This window comes from Monoraphidium neglectum (assembly GCF_000611645.1).
Source record: "Monoraphidium neglectum strain SAG 48.87 unplaced genomic scaffold scaffold01085, whole genome shotgun sequence".
Lineage (NCBI taxonomy): Eukaryota > Viridiplantae > Chlorophyta > Chlorophyceae > Sphaeropleales > Selenastraceae > Monoraphidium > Monoraphidium neglectum.
The window spans coordinates 2,049-17,710 of record NW_014012543.1 but is presented as its reverse complement, the minus strand read 5'-3'; the positions used below and the strand labels follow the sequence as shown (position 1 = coordinate 17,710).

Sequence of the window (15,662 nt, the reverse complement as noted above, 5' to 3'; positions counted from 1 at the left end):
GGCGGACGCGGCCGCGGCCGCGGAGGCAAGAGTCCCCATCTCGCCTTCAAGCGCGTTCAAGCGCCCTGCGAGGGCCGCTTGCGAATTGGCGGCCACAGGGATGTCCCCAGGCCCGTCGCTTCCGCGCCACGCGCGCGCCGCCTCCGCCTCCTGCGCCACCTCGAGCGCCAGCGTCGACAGCCCGTCCCGCAGCTGCTGCAGCTCCAGCTCCGCCTCGGCCGCCCGCTCCTCCGCCGCGCCCGCCCGCGCCGCCTGCTCGCGCCGCGCCGCCTCAAGGTCTTCCTCCAGCCGGACGATCCGCGAACGCCGCCCATCACCGCCAGCGCCGGCGTCCACGTCGTCGTCCGCTGCCGCTCCGGCGCTGGCCCCCTTCCTGCCCAAGGCTGCATCGGCCGCCTCCAGCGCAGCCACTCGGTCGACAAACCCGACCAGCTCCTGTTCGCCCAGTTGCGCCAGCTCTGCTCCGGGCACCAGCGCCGTACCCGCCGCTTCCGGCCCACGAGCGTCACGTCGCGGCTGCCCTGGTTGCACAGGCACGGGCGCTTGCACCGCCGCCGGCGCGGGGGCGGCGCCCACGTCTCCAGGGTCAAAGTGGCTGAGGAGGGCGTTCAGGTGCTGCTCAAACGCATCCACCGCCCTCAGCGACCCGGCGCGACGGCCGGGCGCGCCCGGCTCGGGCGCCGCCTCCGGCTGCTCGAGCGCGTCTCTCATGTCACCGCGCCCCCGCTGCTCCCGCTCTTGAACCTGCTGCTGCGGCTGCTCCTTCTGCTGTTCCACAGCATCCGCCCGTCGCTGCCTCTCCAAAAACTCGTCTTCAAGGATCGCCACCCTCGCCTCCAGCGCGCCTGCGGTGAGCGCGTCCAGCGGCGCAGCCTCCCTCAGCTCACGAAGGCCCCCCTCAACACCATCCAGCCGCGCCTCGAGCCGCAAAAGCGCGTCCTCAGCCTCAACAGGCTCGATGCAGTCGACTTCGCCGCCGCCGCCGCCACCGCTGCCAAAGCTGCTGGGCTCCCCCCGCCCAAATGGTCGCGGCTGCCGCCAGGACGACCGCGCCGGCGCGCACGCGCGCGGCGTCGCCGTCTCCGACGTGCTGGGGGCCATCGCCGCGCACTCGATCAAGGCGCAGCCGCCGCCGCTGATCATCGCGGCAAAGGCGGCAGCGGCCGCCGCGCCATGGGCCGCTGCACGCGCTGCCCCGGCGATGCTGTGCCGGCCGCTCGTGCCCGCAGCAAGTTCCTCTTGCCGATGCTCCTTCTGCTGCTGCTGCTGCTCCTGCTCCTGCTCCTGCTGCTGCTGCTGCTGCTGCTGCTGCTGCTCCTGCTGCTGCTCAATGGCTAGCAGCCGTGCATCCATTTCAGCCATCCACCCCGCCGCCCGCTCCTCCAGCCCCTCCACCCGCGCCAGCAACCCCGAAAGGTTTTGGCCCGCGGCCTCGCTGCCCGCCGCGAGCTCGCTTTGCAGCCGCCACTGCCCCTCCCGCAGCTCGCCGAAGCCCTCTTGCGCCGCATCAGCCCTCGCCTCGAGGCCCCGCAGAGTGCTGGACAAGCCCCCCAGCTCTCGCGCCAGCCGCGCCTCGGCGCCGCGCGCGGTCGACGAGGCGGCCTCGAGGGCGGCGACGCGGCCCTCCATCGCCGCGGCAGCTGCGGATGGGGGCGCAGTACAAAGCATGCAGGTTGAGCGCCCTTGCCTTGCGTCCGCACAACAGGGGCGGCGCGGCTTTTGCCTCACGAATTCGAGCTGTTTTGCTAGTCAAGAAAAGGAGCAGCGGCGGCGGCCGCAGCGGCGGCGGCGGCGGCAGCAACAGCAGCAACAACATCATCATCAGCAGCAGCAGTAACCGAAACAGCATCAGTTCAGCACGGCCGCCGTGCGCACCAAAGCGGCCACGCACCTGCATCGTCGGCGCCGTCGCGCCCCAGCTCCAGCCCCCGCAGCCGCCCGTCCAGCTCTGCCACGCGCGCCAGCAGCTCGGACCGCGCCCCCGCAGCCGCGCGGCCCGCGGCCTCGGCCTTGCGCAGCACGACGCCAAGCACCTGCTCCTGCGCTGCCGCCGCGCCCGCCGCCGCCGCAGCGGCGCCTGGGTCGGGTTTAGAGGCGGCGGTCGCTTCGGCCACCGCAATTGCGACTGCCTGGACGATCTGTTGCTGCATGGCTGCCATCACACGCGCCTCCACCTGCGCGGCCAGCTGCTGCAGCGACGCCGCCGCCGCGGGCGCCTCTGCCACATCAGCGTGGCTGCGCCCGACAGCGGCCCTTGCGGCAGCCGGCTCCGGCGCCGGCGCCGCTGGCGCCTCGTCGTCTGCGACGCATTTTTTGCAGTTGGCACGGAGTTGTGCGTTGGTGTGCGCTGCTGGGTGTGCCGTGAGCGTACCAAGCCGCCCCTTCTTCACAACGCTCACCATCACGAGCGCCGCTGTAGGTTCTCGCCGCGCCAGTGCGCCTGTGGATGGTGCTCGGCACCGACGGCCTGGTGTGTGTCGAGCGAGGCGCGTCGGCGCCGCCCCATGCGGCTCCTCCGCGCGCGAGCCAGTGGGCGCCGCTGCGGCTGGAGCCGAGCTGCTGGGCCGCGGCGACCTCCTCGCGCAGCTGTGTTAGGGAGCCCTGCGCAACAATCCCGCAGCGGCTGCATCATATCAAGGCACACTGTTGTGCTCCTCATCAGCATGCAGCGTGTTGGGAGTGCTCGCGCAGCGGTGCAGCGTGTGCGTGCGCGTTCAACGCACACAAGTGGAGTGCGCGGAGGCGTACCTGGGCGGCAGTCAATAGGGAACCGAATTCGGTGGGCGTCGTAGAATGCCTCGCGGCGATCTGTGTTGAGAAGCGAGTGTCTTCAGCGATGGAGTCAAACTGCGAACACCACTGCCGACGCGGTGTGCGGGGCTCACGTGGCGCTCCAAGCGCTGCCAGTGTTTGCTCAGGACTTCATCGGTGGACTCCATCGAAGACCCCAGGCGGCGCTCATAAGCTGCGTTGCCACCTGCTCCTTCGTTGGCTTGAAGAGATCAGCCCATGTTGTATGAGGGGCGGCGTGTGCTTGTAATTAAAACCAAATATATTACACATGCACGCAGCCAGGTGGGAAGCATGAACGGCGTGAGCTGAAGTTGTGTTGGCACCAGCTTGGGCTGGTCAGCAGCTTTGTGTTGACAACAGTGCTGCATGGGCTGAGGCACTGCCGCCGCCGAAGGTGCGCCGCCGCCAAAGGTGGGTTCAATGCAAACTCAAAGGTGGATGGCCATCAGCTCTAGTGTCTGGTCCCAGGGCTTGATTGCATGTGCGTGCGAGACGCCTGCGGCCGCCCGCCTGCAGGTTCGAGGCCATCCCCTCGAGCTGCAGAAACCTGCCAAGGGTAGCACTCATCAGACTTTCGCGCAGGGCATGCGCGCTTACAACTACGCTCACGCGCTCTGCCACTGGGTTGTCGGCACTGTTGATGACGCTTTTGTTGACATGTGCACCACGCCTGTTTTCTTGTTGCTTCCCAGATGTTGCAGCCAAGTGTGATGTTACATGGCTGTGGCGGCACGATTGTTGTGTCATACTGGCTCGAATGCTCAAGCACACAGCCCCAGTGCAAGGCCGACCCCATCCATTGCCAAGCAGGCGCAGACGCGCGTCAACGATGGGTCAATGGCGCGTAGGACAATTGGCGTGTATGTTTGGGCATGTATATGTGCACACGACGATGCCCTGTGATGGCCAACAGCTCGCCACCAGCAGCTCTGGTACCAGGCACGAATTACCCTGCAGCTTTGTCAGCAATCAGAGTACCGCATCGCCACACCACCTGCCATGTGCGGTGGCATGCAGGCCGGCCGGCTGACAAGGCAGCAGTTTGTGTGGGGCAGCGGGTGGCACCCCTAGAAGACCCGCTCCCCCACGGACCAGTCCCCGAACTCGTCAATCCACATCGCCACCAGCCGGCCGCCGCGCTTGATGATGTCTTTGTACTCGCCAGCCCCCATCCAGCAGCCGGCCGGCTTCGGGCGGCGGGGGCCGGGGTAGGCCTCGGCGAGGGCGGCCTGCTCGGCCTCGAAAGCCGCCCACGCGTCCGCCTTGGCGCCCTTGAGGCGCGGCTGGTCTGCGAGGCGCTTGTACGAGAGGCCTCCAAGGCCGCCTGCGGGCCTGCGGGGCGCGGCCGCCTTCTTGGCGGGCCCGGGGGCGCGAGCCTTCGGGCGTGGCGCGGCGGGCGCCTTCGTGGGCGGGGCGCGCGCCTTGAGCTTGGCGGGCGCCTTGGGTGTGGTCTTGTGCGCGACCTGCTTCTTCAGGGCCTTCTTGTCGGCGCCGGGCGCGGCCTTCTTTACCATCGCGGACGTGTTTCGCCTGGGGCAACCCTGTGTGGTGAGGGTGGCCAAGGTGCGCGACATGCGTACGCGGTCAGCGTGGTGATGTGGCTCAGGCTGGGCGCGCAGCACGGGCGGGCGACACGCCATCGTCCCCTTGGAGGAGTCTTGGTGCTAAAATGTTTTCATTGTGTGTCAAAGGTAACCTCAACTACCTCAAAGTCATAGTCGGCCGTCAACGGCCTACCGGGGACTCGCAGTAGCAAGTGTGCGGCAAGCAGCAGGGTGCACAAAGCGAGTGCGGTATCCCTGAATTCACCCAATCCACCGGTACTCGCATCCTACATCACCTGAGCGCGACGGCGCGTCGACCAGTGCCGCAGACGGGTGCACGGGTCTGATTCTGAGCTTGGGCTGTTGAAAGCTGGCACTAGGGGGCAAAGGCGCGCAGCGTGTGCAAAATAACAACATACTCGTAATTGGTGTGCGGTAGTCGAGGATGAAACGGGTGCTTGCGGAAAACTTTCGGCGCTTTTGTCGAGGGAGTCGAGGGCACTACTAGGTATTGTAATAGTCTCGCTGGTGCCTCAACGAATTATTGACGGGATTTCTGCCGGACTTGGTGTTTGACGGCTCACATTGTGCAAGCGGCATCTCCAACCCCGCCAACGTGCCAGCGCAGCACGCGCACAATCTGACCTGCATGGTGGGGCTGCTCATCGTGGTTAACTGCTAGTGAGTTGGTTACCACACAAGGACGTTGTGCGCATGTGTGCGCGTGCAGGGTGGCAGGCGGCGGGCGGCCGGGACGTGCTGCCGACCGGGCGGGGGCACGAAAACAAGGAAAGGGTTTTGGGCGCCCTCTCAGCTCCCTGAGGCTCACTGGCCCCTCTCATGATCTCACTCGGCAAACCACATCAAAAGTGCTGCATATGCTGGATCAACAGTAGCGCCAAAGGGAGAAAGGCGACCATCCAGGCATCAAGTAACGGGAGTGGTGCACATGCACAATGGCAACGCACTCGAGCATTGTTTGAGGACGGCTGTCGCCGTCCGACCATCTGTAAATCAGTCACAAGACACGCTGCTGCACAACTCGAGGAAACACAGAAAGTGACGTCGCGAGGCCACACAACAGGAAGCGGCTTGCTAAGCAACGCGCGACATGGCAGCGGCGCCAATGAAGCGTCGCAAGGCCGTACAATAGGAAAGCAGCCTGCAAAGCAATGCGCGACATGGCACCAGGGTCCACGGAGCGAGCAGGTGTTCTAAGTGTTGGGCGATATCTATTGCCAACGGGAACATGAGAGGGGGGTATGTATGGGGACGGCACCAGGAGATAAGCAGAAGCTGTGTGGAAGATGGTGGGATTGATGTTCAGCTCGGCTACACGCATCAACAAACAACACGGCCAGGCAAAAATTTCAATCAACCGCGGACAAAAAGGGAGCACGACTGCCCAAGGCCGGATCCAGAAAACGGGGTCGCCGCAGACATACGCGCATCAGAACGCGCCGGCCAGCAGCCGCTCCCGCTTTTCGAGCTGCGCGACCTGCAGGTAGCTGGCGATCAGCAGCGCGCCGAACGCCGCCGCGCCAGCGAAGCAGAGGGCAGCCCCGGTGGTGGCAGCGCTGACGGACAGCACAGTGCCGACGTTGACCAGGGTCGACGCGACCAGCGCGCTGCTGATCACCTTCTGCCAAGCCTGCAAGAACGATGGGGAGCAGTGCTGAGCCTGACAATCGTGATCAGGAGGGACGGCGAAGCATGGGCGTGTGCCAGGGGCACAGCCGCGGGCCGCCGGGCGCGACCACGCGGCAACCAGAGCTGACACACGAGACGCGCCTCAGTGCCGTCACGCGCCTTTGGCGCAGGCCCCGACACTTCCCGACCCCCAAACCCTCCCCTCGTGCGTTTCCCCCGCGCACCTGCACCCGCTGCAGCGCGCGCTCCGCCTCCAGCGCCCTGACCCTCAGCTTCAGGTCCCCGCTCTCCAGCCGACTGATGACACCGCCAATGTCCTCCAGCCGATTGGGCGACTTGAACAGGTTGGCCACCGCGCGGTTCTGCGGGGCGTGCGTCAACAGCGTGGGGCGGCGCGAGTGATGACAAGTGACAGCGGTCAGCACGAGGTGCAAGGGGCCGACCAGAGGCCATGCAGCGCTTGATGCCCTGTGCGGCGTGCTGCCTTGAAAGTGAATGCCCCGAGGGTTGCCCGTCGCTAAGGCATTTTCCTGGCCAACCATGGCTGCCCCGCACTCCCTGCGTGCCCTGAGTCACGTGAGGTGCACCCGCGGGCCACTACAAGGTCACGCCCAGCGCACGCCCTTTCACAATTCATACCTGGTTGGCGACACGCCGCTTAAAGTCCTCCGCTATCTGGGCAAACTTTGGCGCGGCCTCCAGCAGCAGCTCGCGTGCGTAGGGCGCCGCCAGCTCTGTCATGTCAAACCTGTTGAGGGTTGACAAGGGGGAGGGGGCGGCGGTTGGTTGCGATTGCTCGTTGGCTGAGGAAGGCCTCACTGCGCTAATGCATGAAGTGTGTCTTTGATTAACCTCCAAGTCGTGCGTGGTTGTCTATCGGATAGCTGAACTGCAGCTGTTGCTGAAAATGCAGACAGTTTCAGATATTGGCGGGGATGCAAATGTGCTGCTGTCCAGCGCATGTGAGAGCATGATGGCAAGCGCCAGCAACAACGAATGGCGCAAGCAAAGTCATGAGCGCCACAGGGCGCATGCAAGCTCCTCACGACCCTGCCCAGGGCACGGCTGCGCGGCATCATGAGGCAAAGAGTGCTGGGTGCCCTCACCGCGGGTCCAGCGTCTTGCCGATGCCGTCAAGCACTGTGAAAGAGCGCACCACAAAGGTGAAGGTGGCCGGGAAGCGGAACGGCTGGCCGGCCGCGGCCACCAGGATCTCCTGGAGTTGTCAATTGGGGTATGAGTGGTGGGGTTTTGAGCTCCAGCAATGTGCTAGTCAACAAGACCGGTGATTAATTGACTTTGGTGGATGCATGCAGGTTGCGACCTGAGGGGCACCAAGGACTCCGAGGTGTTAATCAGCCCCACCTGCTTCCACACTTGGGGTCAATTCATACAGGCCTTGGAGATTTTGGAATGCCACGAGCCCTGTCCCCGTGCCCATCCCTGCTGTGCATCCGTGCCCCACCGCAACAAACACATCGAGCACCTGCCCACTCAAAAAACCTCTGCGCCCCCCACCTCTCCGATGTTAGCAATGGCCAGCTTCTTCTGCCGCTCCATCTCCTGCTTGTTCTCCTCCGCGCTCCAGTCCGCGTTGTACCCCGCCCCCTTGGCCTTGCGCTCCTCCCGCTGCGCCACGAGGCGCTGGTTGAAAGTGGTAAGCAGGTACTGCGCCGTCCGCCGGATGGCCTGGCGCTCGCCGGTGGGCACCTGGCGGGCAGCAGCGGGGTACGCGGGCCAAGGCGGGCGGCGTACGGTGCGTGGTCAAAGGCGGTCAACGCCACGGCCAGCGGCTGGGCTAGTTGGCCGCGGCTGGTCGGTCGCAGCCTCCGCGGATGCCGGGCGCGAAGGGAGTCGTGCGGCTACCGCCGAGCTGCAGACCACCAGCTGTCCAGATGAAACGCATCCAGGATCTCGCGCCTGCCCGTCCGCCCGCCCAATCAGCGACTCCCCAATTAGACCATCCCTGCGGCGGGCCCAGGGCGCGGACTGTCGGACTGACACCCACCAGGACGCCCATGGCGATGAGCGCGTCCAGGCATCTGTCCGCGTCGAGGTTGTACACGCCATAGAACAGCTCCATCAGGCCGCCCCGCACGTCCCCAGGAATGCGCCCCATCATGCCTTCAGTTCAAGAGGGAGATGACGGCGAGCCGTGGCGAGGGCGGTCATGTGGGTGATGTTTGCACGCAGGCGTTGCTGGGGGTGTTGTGCGTAAATGCAGGGCGGCCGACGCATCGCGCTGGAGCGCTGAATGGCGCGCACAGCTGCGAGCACTACTTGGCTCCGCGCAGCCGGTGAGGCTGAGGTTGGCAGGTGCGCGCACGCAAGTATGGCTGTGTGTTGAATCAGCCGATAGCTCTCCACGGGTTGAATGCCCGACTTTCTCGACGCTTCGTATGGGCCCTCACCAAAGTCGTAGTAGATGAGCTTGCCGGTGGAGTCGACTGCCACGTTGCCAGGGTGGGGGTCCGCCTGGGCGGGTTAAGGGGCCCGCAGCAGGGCAAGGCTTGTTAGGGGGAAGGATTGACGCGGCCCGCCGACCGCTGGTACTGCGCCAGGCCGCCTACGTATGCAAGCAGCAGGAGCTCCACCTGCTCTAGAATCTGTTGCGCGTATGAACGCGACGCCACCCGCAGCACAACCAGGGCGACAAAGCGCCGGTCATAAGTACAATCACCCGTCCCCATTTGGCTCGCATGGAAGGAGCCAAGCCCGGGATATGCAGCTGCGAGTAGCCACAGCCCCAACACCGCATCCTCCGCACCGCCACCCAAGCAACCCCCGAAACCGCTACACCGCCAACCAAATCACGCCAAAGACAGCCGCCGGCCCGCCAATTCAAAGGGGGCCCCCGAATCCGCCGAGCGGCTCACGTGGAAGAAGCCGTGCCGCAGTATTTGCTGGAGGTAAGACTCCACCGCCAGCTTGGCCACGCGCTGCCTGTCCAGCCCCATGCGCTCCAGGGCAGCGCCGTCGTTGACCTTGACCCCCGGGGCATACTCCAGCACCAGCACCTCGGACGTGCTGTACTGCCGGTACACCTTGGGTACCTGGGGGTGCAGAGTGTGCACGCATGGGTGTATGCATGGGTGCGCGCATGGTTGCGCGTGCATGGGTGCGTTTGTTGGTGCATGCGTGCGTTCGTGGGTGCGCTCCTGCAACAAGTGCGTTGCGTCGATAAAGGGTTGCCCTCCCCTCAAAATGGAGGGGCGAGGAGCTGGGGGCAGGCCAATGATGTCGTCGCGGCTACATCCGTCGTCGACATGATTGGCCAGCCCCCGCTGCAGAAACAAGGTCGGCGCCCGACTTGGTGGTCATGCGGGCGCCCAGGCAGGTCTGGCGCCCTGGCTGGCGAGGCGAGCGCGCTCGGCGATGCCTCCCCGCGGCCGCGCGCACCTTGACCCAATCCAGGTCCCTGAAATTCCGCTGGAACTCGTTGGCGTTCTCCGCCTCAAGCACATAGTCGATCTTCAGCGTGTGGCCGGGCGAGGGGCGGCGACGTGACTATGGTGGCAGCAGGGCACCCATGCAAGCAAATGCCTCGACTGCCAACACAGCAGCCCTGCAGTATGCACCACGCCTAAAGCGCACCCCTCCCTCTCTAGAACAGCTGACCTCCTGGTACAGAATGCGGCCGCACTCGTCGTAGATCGACACCCAGTCGCGCGCGGCGCCGTCCGCCCCGGAGTCCACCGCTTGCAGCCACACCGCCAGCGCCCTGCGGGGACGTAGAGGAGGCGTCGCAGCGGCGACGCGTGCTGTTGGCGCGCGGGTCCGCTTGTGGGCTAGAAGATGCCTTCCCGCCCTCGCCGCAACATCCTCGTCGCTCGTGCTCTGCACATTATATGGGCCAGATTCTACGATCCTGCACTGCTAGCACTGTGCAAGGCAGCTGCATGCCTCGTCACAGCTCTTGGTCTCTGCTCCTTCAGGCCCCCGCACACATGGATCCAACCCACAACACTTGTCACACCGTAGTCTGTGCCACCCTCACCGCATGTTCGGAACGCCTACCCAAAGGAGCTGAACAGAACAAACCCTCCTCACCTACTGCACTGGCACCTGAAATGCAGGCAGCACGCGCCGACGCACGCACGCACACGCGCGCGCACACGATACTCACTAACAGCACCCTCGCGCTCACCGGATGTTCTTGAGATCAATGTCAAAGAGCTCCTTGAGCCCCGGCCGCTGCACCTTCACCACCACCCGCTCCCCACTCTCCAGCTTGGCCAGGTGCACCTGCGGGGCCGCAGGGTGGCGACGACGCGGCAGCCGTGAGAGAGGCACATCGTAGCAGACGGGACGGCTGCGCCAGCCGCAGGCCGCGCAACGCCCGACCGCGGCGGGGAGCGCTCTTGGCGCCAAGGTAACGGGCGACCGCGGCGCGCCGAGGTGGGCCGTCCCAGCTGCTGGGCACGGCGCAGAGCCTGCTGCGCGGCGCCCACCTGGCCCAGGCTGGCAGCAGCAATGGGGGTCGAGTCGAACTCTGCAAACACCTCGTGAGGTGGTGCCCCCAGGTTGGACTCAAGTATCTGCATGGCGGTGGCGCTGTCAAATGGCGGCACGTTGTCCTGCAAACGAGCGGAGATTACAGGTCAATGAGGGGACCAGGTGGCAAGAAGTGAGGTAGCGAGAATCAACAGAGGCGGTGACTTAGCCGCCTCCTCTGGCTGCCGCCTGCCTGCGTGCCCGGCCGCGCGGCAGCGCCGCGCCTGGCCGCCGAGAGCAATGCGCACTGCGCAGAAGCGGGACCCTGCCCCAGGGACCCGCCCATCAGGCCTGCGCCAGCCGCTGGCCGTGGTTGGGTCCTCACCTGCAGCTTCTCCAGCTCCTTCACAAACTCTGGCGACAGCACGTCCACGCGCGTGCTGAATTGCTGCCCTATCTTAATGAAGGTCGGCTGCAGGGGCGAGAGTCGGGAGGATGGAGGGCCGCGGAGGGGCTGAGCTGGACAGCGACGGCCAAGTGGGCCGCTGGACGCGGCGAGCGGTTTGCGGCGGAAAACGGCTGCATGGTCATGCCCGCAACGCATGACGGGCCCCACCACACAAGCCGTCGCACGCCTGCCAAAACACGCGCGCACGTGCGTGCATGCACGCAACATCCCTGCGTTTTGGACAACCCCCCGCCCGTCCCGCTCCGCAGCCGGCCGTGGCGCTCACCCCCAGCTTGACCAACCCCTCCCGCAGCCACACCGCCAGCTCGCGCTTGCGCCTGCTGACAGCATCTGACGTCATCCCTTTCCTGCCGCCCTTGTAGCTCCAGGCCTTGCCCAGCAGAAAGTATCTCCAGGCAAACGCAAAAGCGAACGCCCAGATTGCGAAGGTGCGCTGCGGTAGGGGGACGTAGGCGGTAAATACGCATGGATGCGTGCAGGTGAGCGCCAGCGCGTGTAGGTGTGCGCCGGCAGGGTGCCCTGGCAAGGATAAGCCTGTGGAACAATCAGGTCTGCCTGCGGTGCAACTGGCTTTATCCTGCTCAGCATCATGCATCCTGCGTGGCGGCAGTGCAAGCCCCGCGCTTGCCCACCTGCCAAACCGAGTAAGCCTTGAACTTGGCCCAGCGCCCGCCTGGGCTGCGATACGGTGTCCCAGCGGCACTGCGCCCCGCCGCCCCGCGCGCCGCTGCCTCGCCCGCCGCTGCCGCGCCCGCTGCCGCCACGGCCCCCTCCACTGCCTCGCCTGCCGCGGCCGCCGTTGCGGCTGCTCCTGTCACTGCCGCGAGCTCGAGGTGCCCCGCGGCCGCAGCCATCTGGTCTTCGTCGATGGTGTTCAGCAGCGAGTCGCGGTGAGCCCGAAAGGCGCCGCCCCTGCCGTTGCCGCTGCTGCTGCCGCTTGTGGCCCGTGGGGCGACGGTGGGAGCGGCGCCGTTTGCAGCCCGCCCGACGGCTGCGGCGCCTGTCACAGCTGCCAACTCCAGGTGGCCAGCTGCCACAGCATCCTGGGAACCGTCTATGGTGCCGAGCACCCCGTTGCCGGCGTGCTTGCCGCGCCCATTGCTGCTGCCATTGCCGCTCGTGTGCAGCTTGAGGGTCGCAGCGGCGGTGGCGGCGCCGTTGCTGCTGGGCGCGCCGTTGGTGCTGTACCCGTCGCTTCCGGCGCTGTTGGCGGCGCTGATGTCATCCAGGCGCACGGCCTGCGTGGTGGTGCGCGGCCCGCACGCAAGCGGTGGTGATTGCAGTGGTATTTTGCATTGCGACAATCCTGTGCAGGAGCTGCGCAGGGGCCCTGCCAGAGCGCCGCGCCAGCCGTGCTCTGCTGCGTCAGGTCGCAGGCGATGCACAGGCATCTCCCATCTACCCGTCGTGCTGGCCTGGGCTTGCTGACATGCCCAAACTCACTTCATGAACCCTCACGCGCATCCTCTGAGAACTCCGAATCAGGCCAGGTAGAGGTCTGCGCGCAGGGCCCGCGGCCCGGCCGTGCACCAACCCCGAAGGCCTGGAGGCCGGCACGGACCGAGCGCACATGTTTGGTCTAGCCATTCCCAATAACATGGCTGCGCGGGCACTCCGGCCCGGTCTGTCGGCTCCGAGAGGAGATCGAGTCCAACGCTTGTCCCGGCCAAAGAGGCTGAGTGTCAGTGGTAGCTTTAACCAAATGCAAGATCCAGCACCATAGAACGACGCATGAAGGCGTCCCTTGCGAATAGTGCGTGCAATGTCACCAGGTGACCGCCTCGTGACCAGTTGCGTCCCGCACCCTCAAACTACTTGTGCACATGTTCATCACAGCCGCAGTATCTGCCTCATTGGTGCGTATGCCGCTTGATTATGTTGCCCTCGATCTAGAGCGATTTCAAACGCGGTTGGCAACAAAGAGCTGCAGAACCGCTGTCAGCACGCAACCAACAGGGGCTCTTTAGGTCTGGTAAACACCCTCATGTGCGTATAGTAAGACGGCAGCTGTAACCTTGCATGTGGCAGGCACTGCTGCACACTTGCAGCGCGCCGCTGCACGTTTCACATACTCTGCAATGCCCTCGCACTTCACTGCGCGTCGCCCACGCAGCGCGTCGCCCACGCAGCCTGCGCAATGAACGCACTGCACAATCGCATGGCAAAGGAGATCAAAACGCTGCGCAAGAAGCCGCCGGAGGGCGTGTGCGTGTGGCAGGCCGATGGGGCGTGCGTGACGCGGCTGTGCGCCCAGGTGCAAGGCCCTGCCGGCACTGTGTACGAGGCGGGCGTGTTCAGGCTCAATGTGGATGTGCCGGAACGGTACGCTATGGACTGCAGAGGACGACTCGTGCGCAGCGGATGCATGCAGCTTATTGCAATGCACCCCGCGCGCACAGTGTTGTGCCAGCCTGTGCGAGGGCCGGTGGAAGCGACACACGGCTGGTGTGTGCGGCTGCACCATGACCCATGAGCGCTGCCGAGCAGCACACCACACGTTGAAGCGCTCACCCTGTCGGCCGCACTGCAGGTATCCGTTTGAGCCCCCCAAGGTGACGTTTGCGACGCGCGTGTACCACCCCAACATCGACTCCAGCGGCCGTATCTGCCTCGACATCCTCGACCTGCCGCCCAAGGTGCGGCAACGCGACCGCGCGGCGCCCGAGCACGCTGGGGTCCTTGAGCCCGTACTGCTTGCTCACATGTACAGCGTCGGCCCGGGCAATGGTGACTGCGTCTTTCTTCCGGCCCCAGCACCCAGCAACCCGACCACTGCGCACCCCAGTACCCTTGGGTCTGCACTCACCTGGCCAAAAAACTCCTCTCTATGTGATCGCCAGGGATCCTGGCGGCCATCGCTCAACCTGGTCATGGTGCTGGCGGCTGTGCGGCAGCTGCTGGCCGAGCCCAACCCTGACGACCCCCTTGACCAAGACGCAACCGAGGCTTACCTGCGGAACCGGCCGCTGTTCGACAGCGCCGCGCGCCGCATGGTGGCCGAGCACGCGGCGGGCCGGGGCGGCAGCAATGGTGGAGCGTCAGAGGCAGCAGCAGACGGGACACTGCTGGGGGCCAGCTCCAGCTGCGGCAACAACGGAGATAAGGCAGGAGTGGCGCCGACCGAGGGCATGGCGGCTAGCAGCCGGGTGCAGCAGGACTCGAGTGGCACGGCAGCGGGCCCAAGCGGCGCCAGCGGCAGTGCTGTTGGCGGGAGCAACGTCGCTAGCGATGGTGGTCGTGGCGATGGTGGCGACGGTGCTCATGGCAGGGTCGGTCGTCCTGAGTTGTGCAGCATCGACGATGTGCCAGCAAGCCCAGGAGGCCCACCGCGGAAGGTGGCACGCGTGCAGTAAAGAACCCTCAACCACAGGCCCTGTGTGATGTGCGACCCGGATGCACGCAGTGCAGCGGCTCACTTTGGCCGATGCTCAGCGGATGTTCAAACATGAGGCGGCAGCTGCATGGACAATTGCTTGGCGAGCTCAGGCCACGCACTCGCACCGTTCCTGTCGTCACGCTTTCGCTTATGTGCCAAAACGAGAGTGCAAGGCAAAGTGCTCATCGCAGGATTTGCTGGGGTTGGCCTTGCACTGCTGGTGTTGCAGCGCAAACCTTATGCGAGGCTCATGTGCCGTCTCCAAGAACACCGATGATGGTCAGAGAAACGGTGGCCCGCTGATGCAGTGAATGAGGCCTCAGATCGCCGATGTCTCAGGTGCGTATGGGTGCACCTGTCGCCAGCTGCCAAGGGGCACGCGCGAGACGTGAAGCAAGTGAGCCTGTGCTTGATATCACACGTCTCCTAGAACCGGGTGAAGAAAGGCTGGAGCACTTTCAAATGGGTGCGGCCACTCTGTCGACCAGGCGCGCACCCAGCCACATATCACGACTGAGGGATTGGTGATTGCTGCTTGGTACGCGCGCTGCTGCAGCTGCAGGCCAAAGGCGGTGTGAGCGCGGCGGCAGCGCCTTGTGCCGATTGGGGTGTCGAGGAGCTGCAGGCGTTTTACCGCGCCTACCACGAGCATGGCGCTCGTTGGGAGCAGGTATGGGGGAATTGCACAAGCGAGACAGGGCGACGCCGTGGCGGCGGGCACTCGCCTGTGCAAACTTGCCTGTGCTGTGGCAGCTGTCATCTCGCGCCGGCCGCTTTCGCTGCGCCCCGTGACCGCTCACGTCATCACCTACCCGTTCAATCCCCAATGAAACATGTCAGGTCGCAACTGCAGTTGGCAGCGGCAGGGGCGCGGGCGACTGCGAGCAGCTGCACTCGCTGTACCAAACATTTCTGGGCCTGCCCCACAGCCCGCAGCTCGAGGGCGCCTTCTCAGCCATGGTGATGGATGTGCAGCGCGCGGCCGCCGCAGCAGCAACAGCAGCACCGCAGCTTAACGGGCGCGGCCATAATGCAGGTGGCGACAGCGGCAGTGAGGCGGCAGCGATGCAGGTGGACGACCCCCCGAGCAGCGGCGATGGCGTCGGCGGCGTGGCGAAGCGCGGCCCCGGCGGTGCGGCAGGACCGCCCCCGCGGCCCGGCAGCGGGGGCGGCAAGCTGGGGGCGTCGCACAGCGGATCAGCGCCGTCGACGGACGCGCGGCACCAATGGGCGGAGGGCATGCAGCGGCCTCGGCAGCCGCTGATTAAGGAGGCGGAGGAGGGTGGAGGTGGCCACGGCGATGGTGATGGGGATGGCGAAATGGATGAGGAGGGGGACCTCTACTATGAAGAGGAGGAGGAGGAGGAGGGGGCCGCCTCGCCGAGCGGCGCGGACG

The 15,662-nt window shown here is 65.6% G+C and overlaps 4 protein-coding genes across 4 annotated transcripts in view; 1 reads left to right on the top strand and 3 right to left on the bottom strand.

The window, feature by feature from the left end:
* Positions 1-56: 56 nt before the first annotated feature.
* Positions 57-2,402, bottom strand: MNEG_6598 (hypothetical protein; the record flags this gene model as incomplete). Its single annotated transcript, XM_014044931.1, has 3 exons — positions 57-65; positions 160-1,640; positions 1,892-2,402. The coding sequence occupies 3 exons, from the start codon at positions 2,400-2,402 to the stop codon at positions 57-59; spliced, it is 2,001 nt and encodes a 666-aa protein (XP_013900385.1).
* Positions 2,403-3,860: 1,458 nt separating this feature from the next.
* MNEG_6597 (hypothetical protein) lies at positions 3,861-4,307 on the bottom strand (the record flags this gene model as incomplete). Its single annotated transcript, XM_014044930.1, has 1 exon — positions 3,861-4,307. The coding sequence occupies one exon, from the start codon at positions 4,305-4,307 to the stop codon at positions 3,861-3,863; it is 447 nt and encodes a 148-aa protein (XP_013900384.1).
* Positions 4,308-5,787: 1,480 nt separating this feature from the next.
* MNEG_6596 (Uncharacterized protein) lies at positions 5,788-12,281 on the bottom strand (the record flags this gene model as incomplete). Its single annotated transcript, XM_014044929.1, has 16 exons — positions 5,788-5,988; positions 6,212-6,349; positions 6,627-6,735; positions 7,094-7,203; positions 7,506-7,697; positions 7,996-8,111; positions 8,399-8,462; positions 8,864-9,040; positions 9,387-9,458; positions 9,606-9,708; positions 10,135-10,232; positions 10,439-10,564; positions 10,807-10,893; positions 11,156-11,323; positions 11,523-12,128; positions 12,276-12,281. The coding sequence occupies 16 exons, from the start codon at positions 12,279-12,281 to the stop codon at positions 5,788-5,790; spliced, it is 2,373 nt and encodes a 790-aa protein (XP_013900383.1).
* A 746-nt stretch (positions 12,282-13,027) lies between these two features.
* Positions 13,028-15,662, top strand: part of MNEG_6595 (ubiquitin-conjugating enzyme E2T (putative)) — a gene marked incomplete at both ends in the record, with an annotated part of 4,295 nt that continues 1,660 nt past the window's right edge. The window contains 4 exons of the mRNA XM_014044928.1: positions 13,028-13,212; positions 13,421-13,526; positions 13,731-14,145; positions 15,303-15,398. Of these exons, the coding sequence (XP_013900382.1) occupies positions 13,028-13,212; positions 13,421-13,526; positions 13,731-14,145; positions 15,303-15,398 (802 nt within the window). The remainder of the gene's footprint in view (positions 13,213-13,420; positions 13,527-13,730; positions 14,146-15,302; positions 15,399-15,662) is intronic.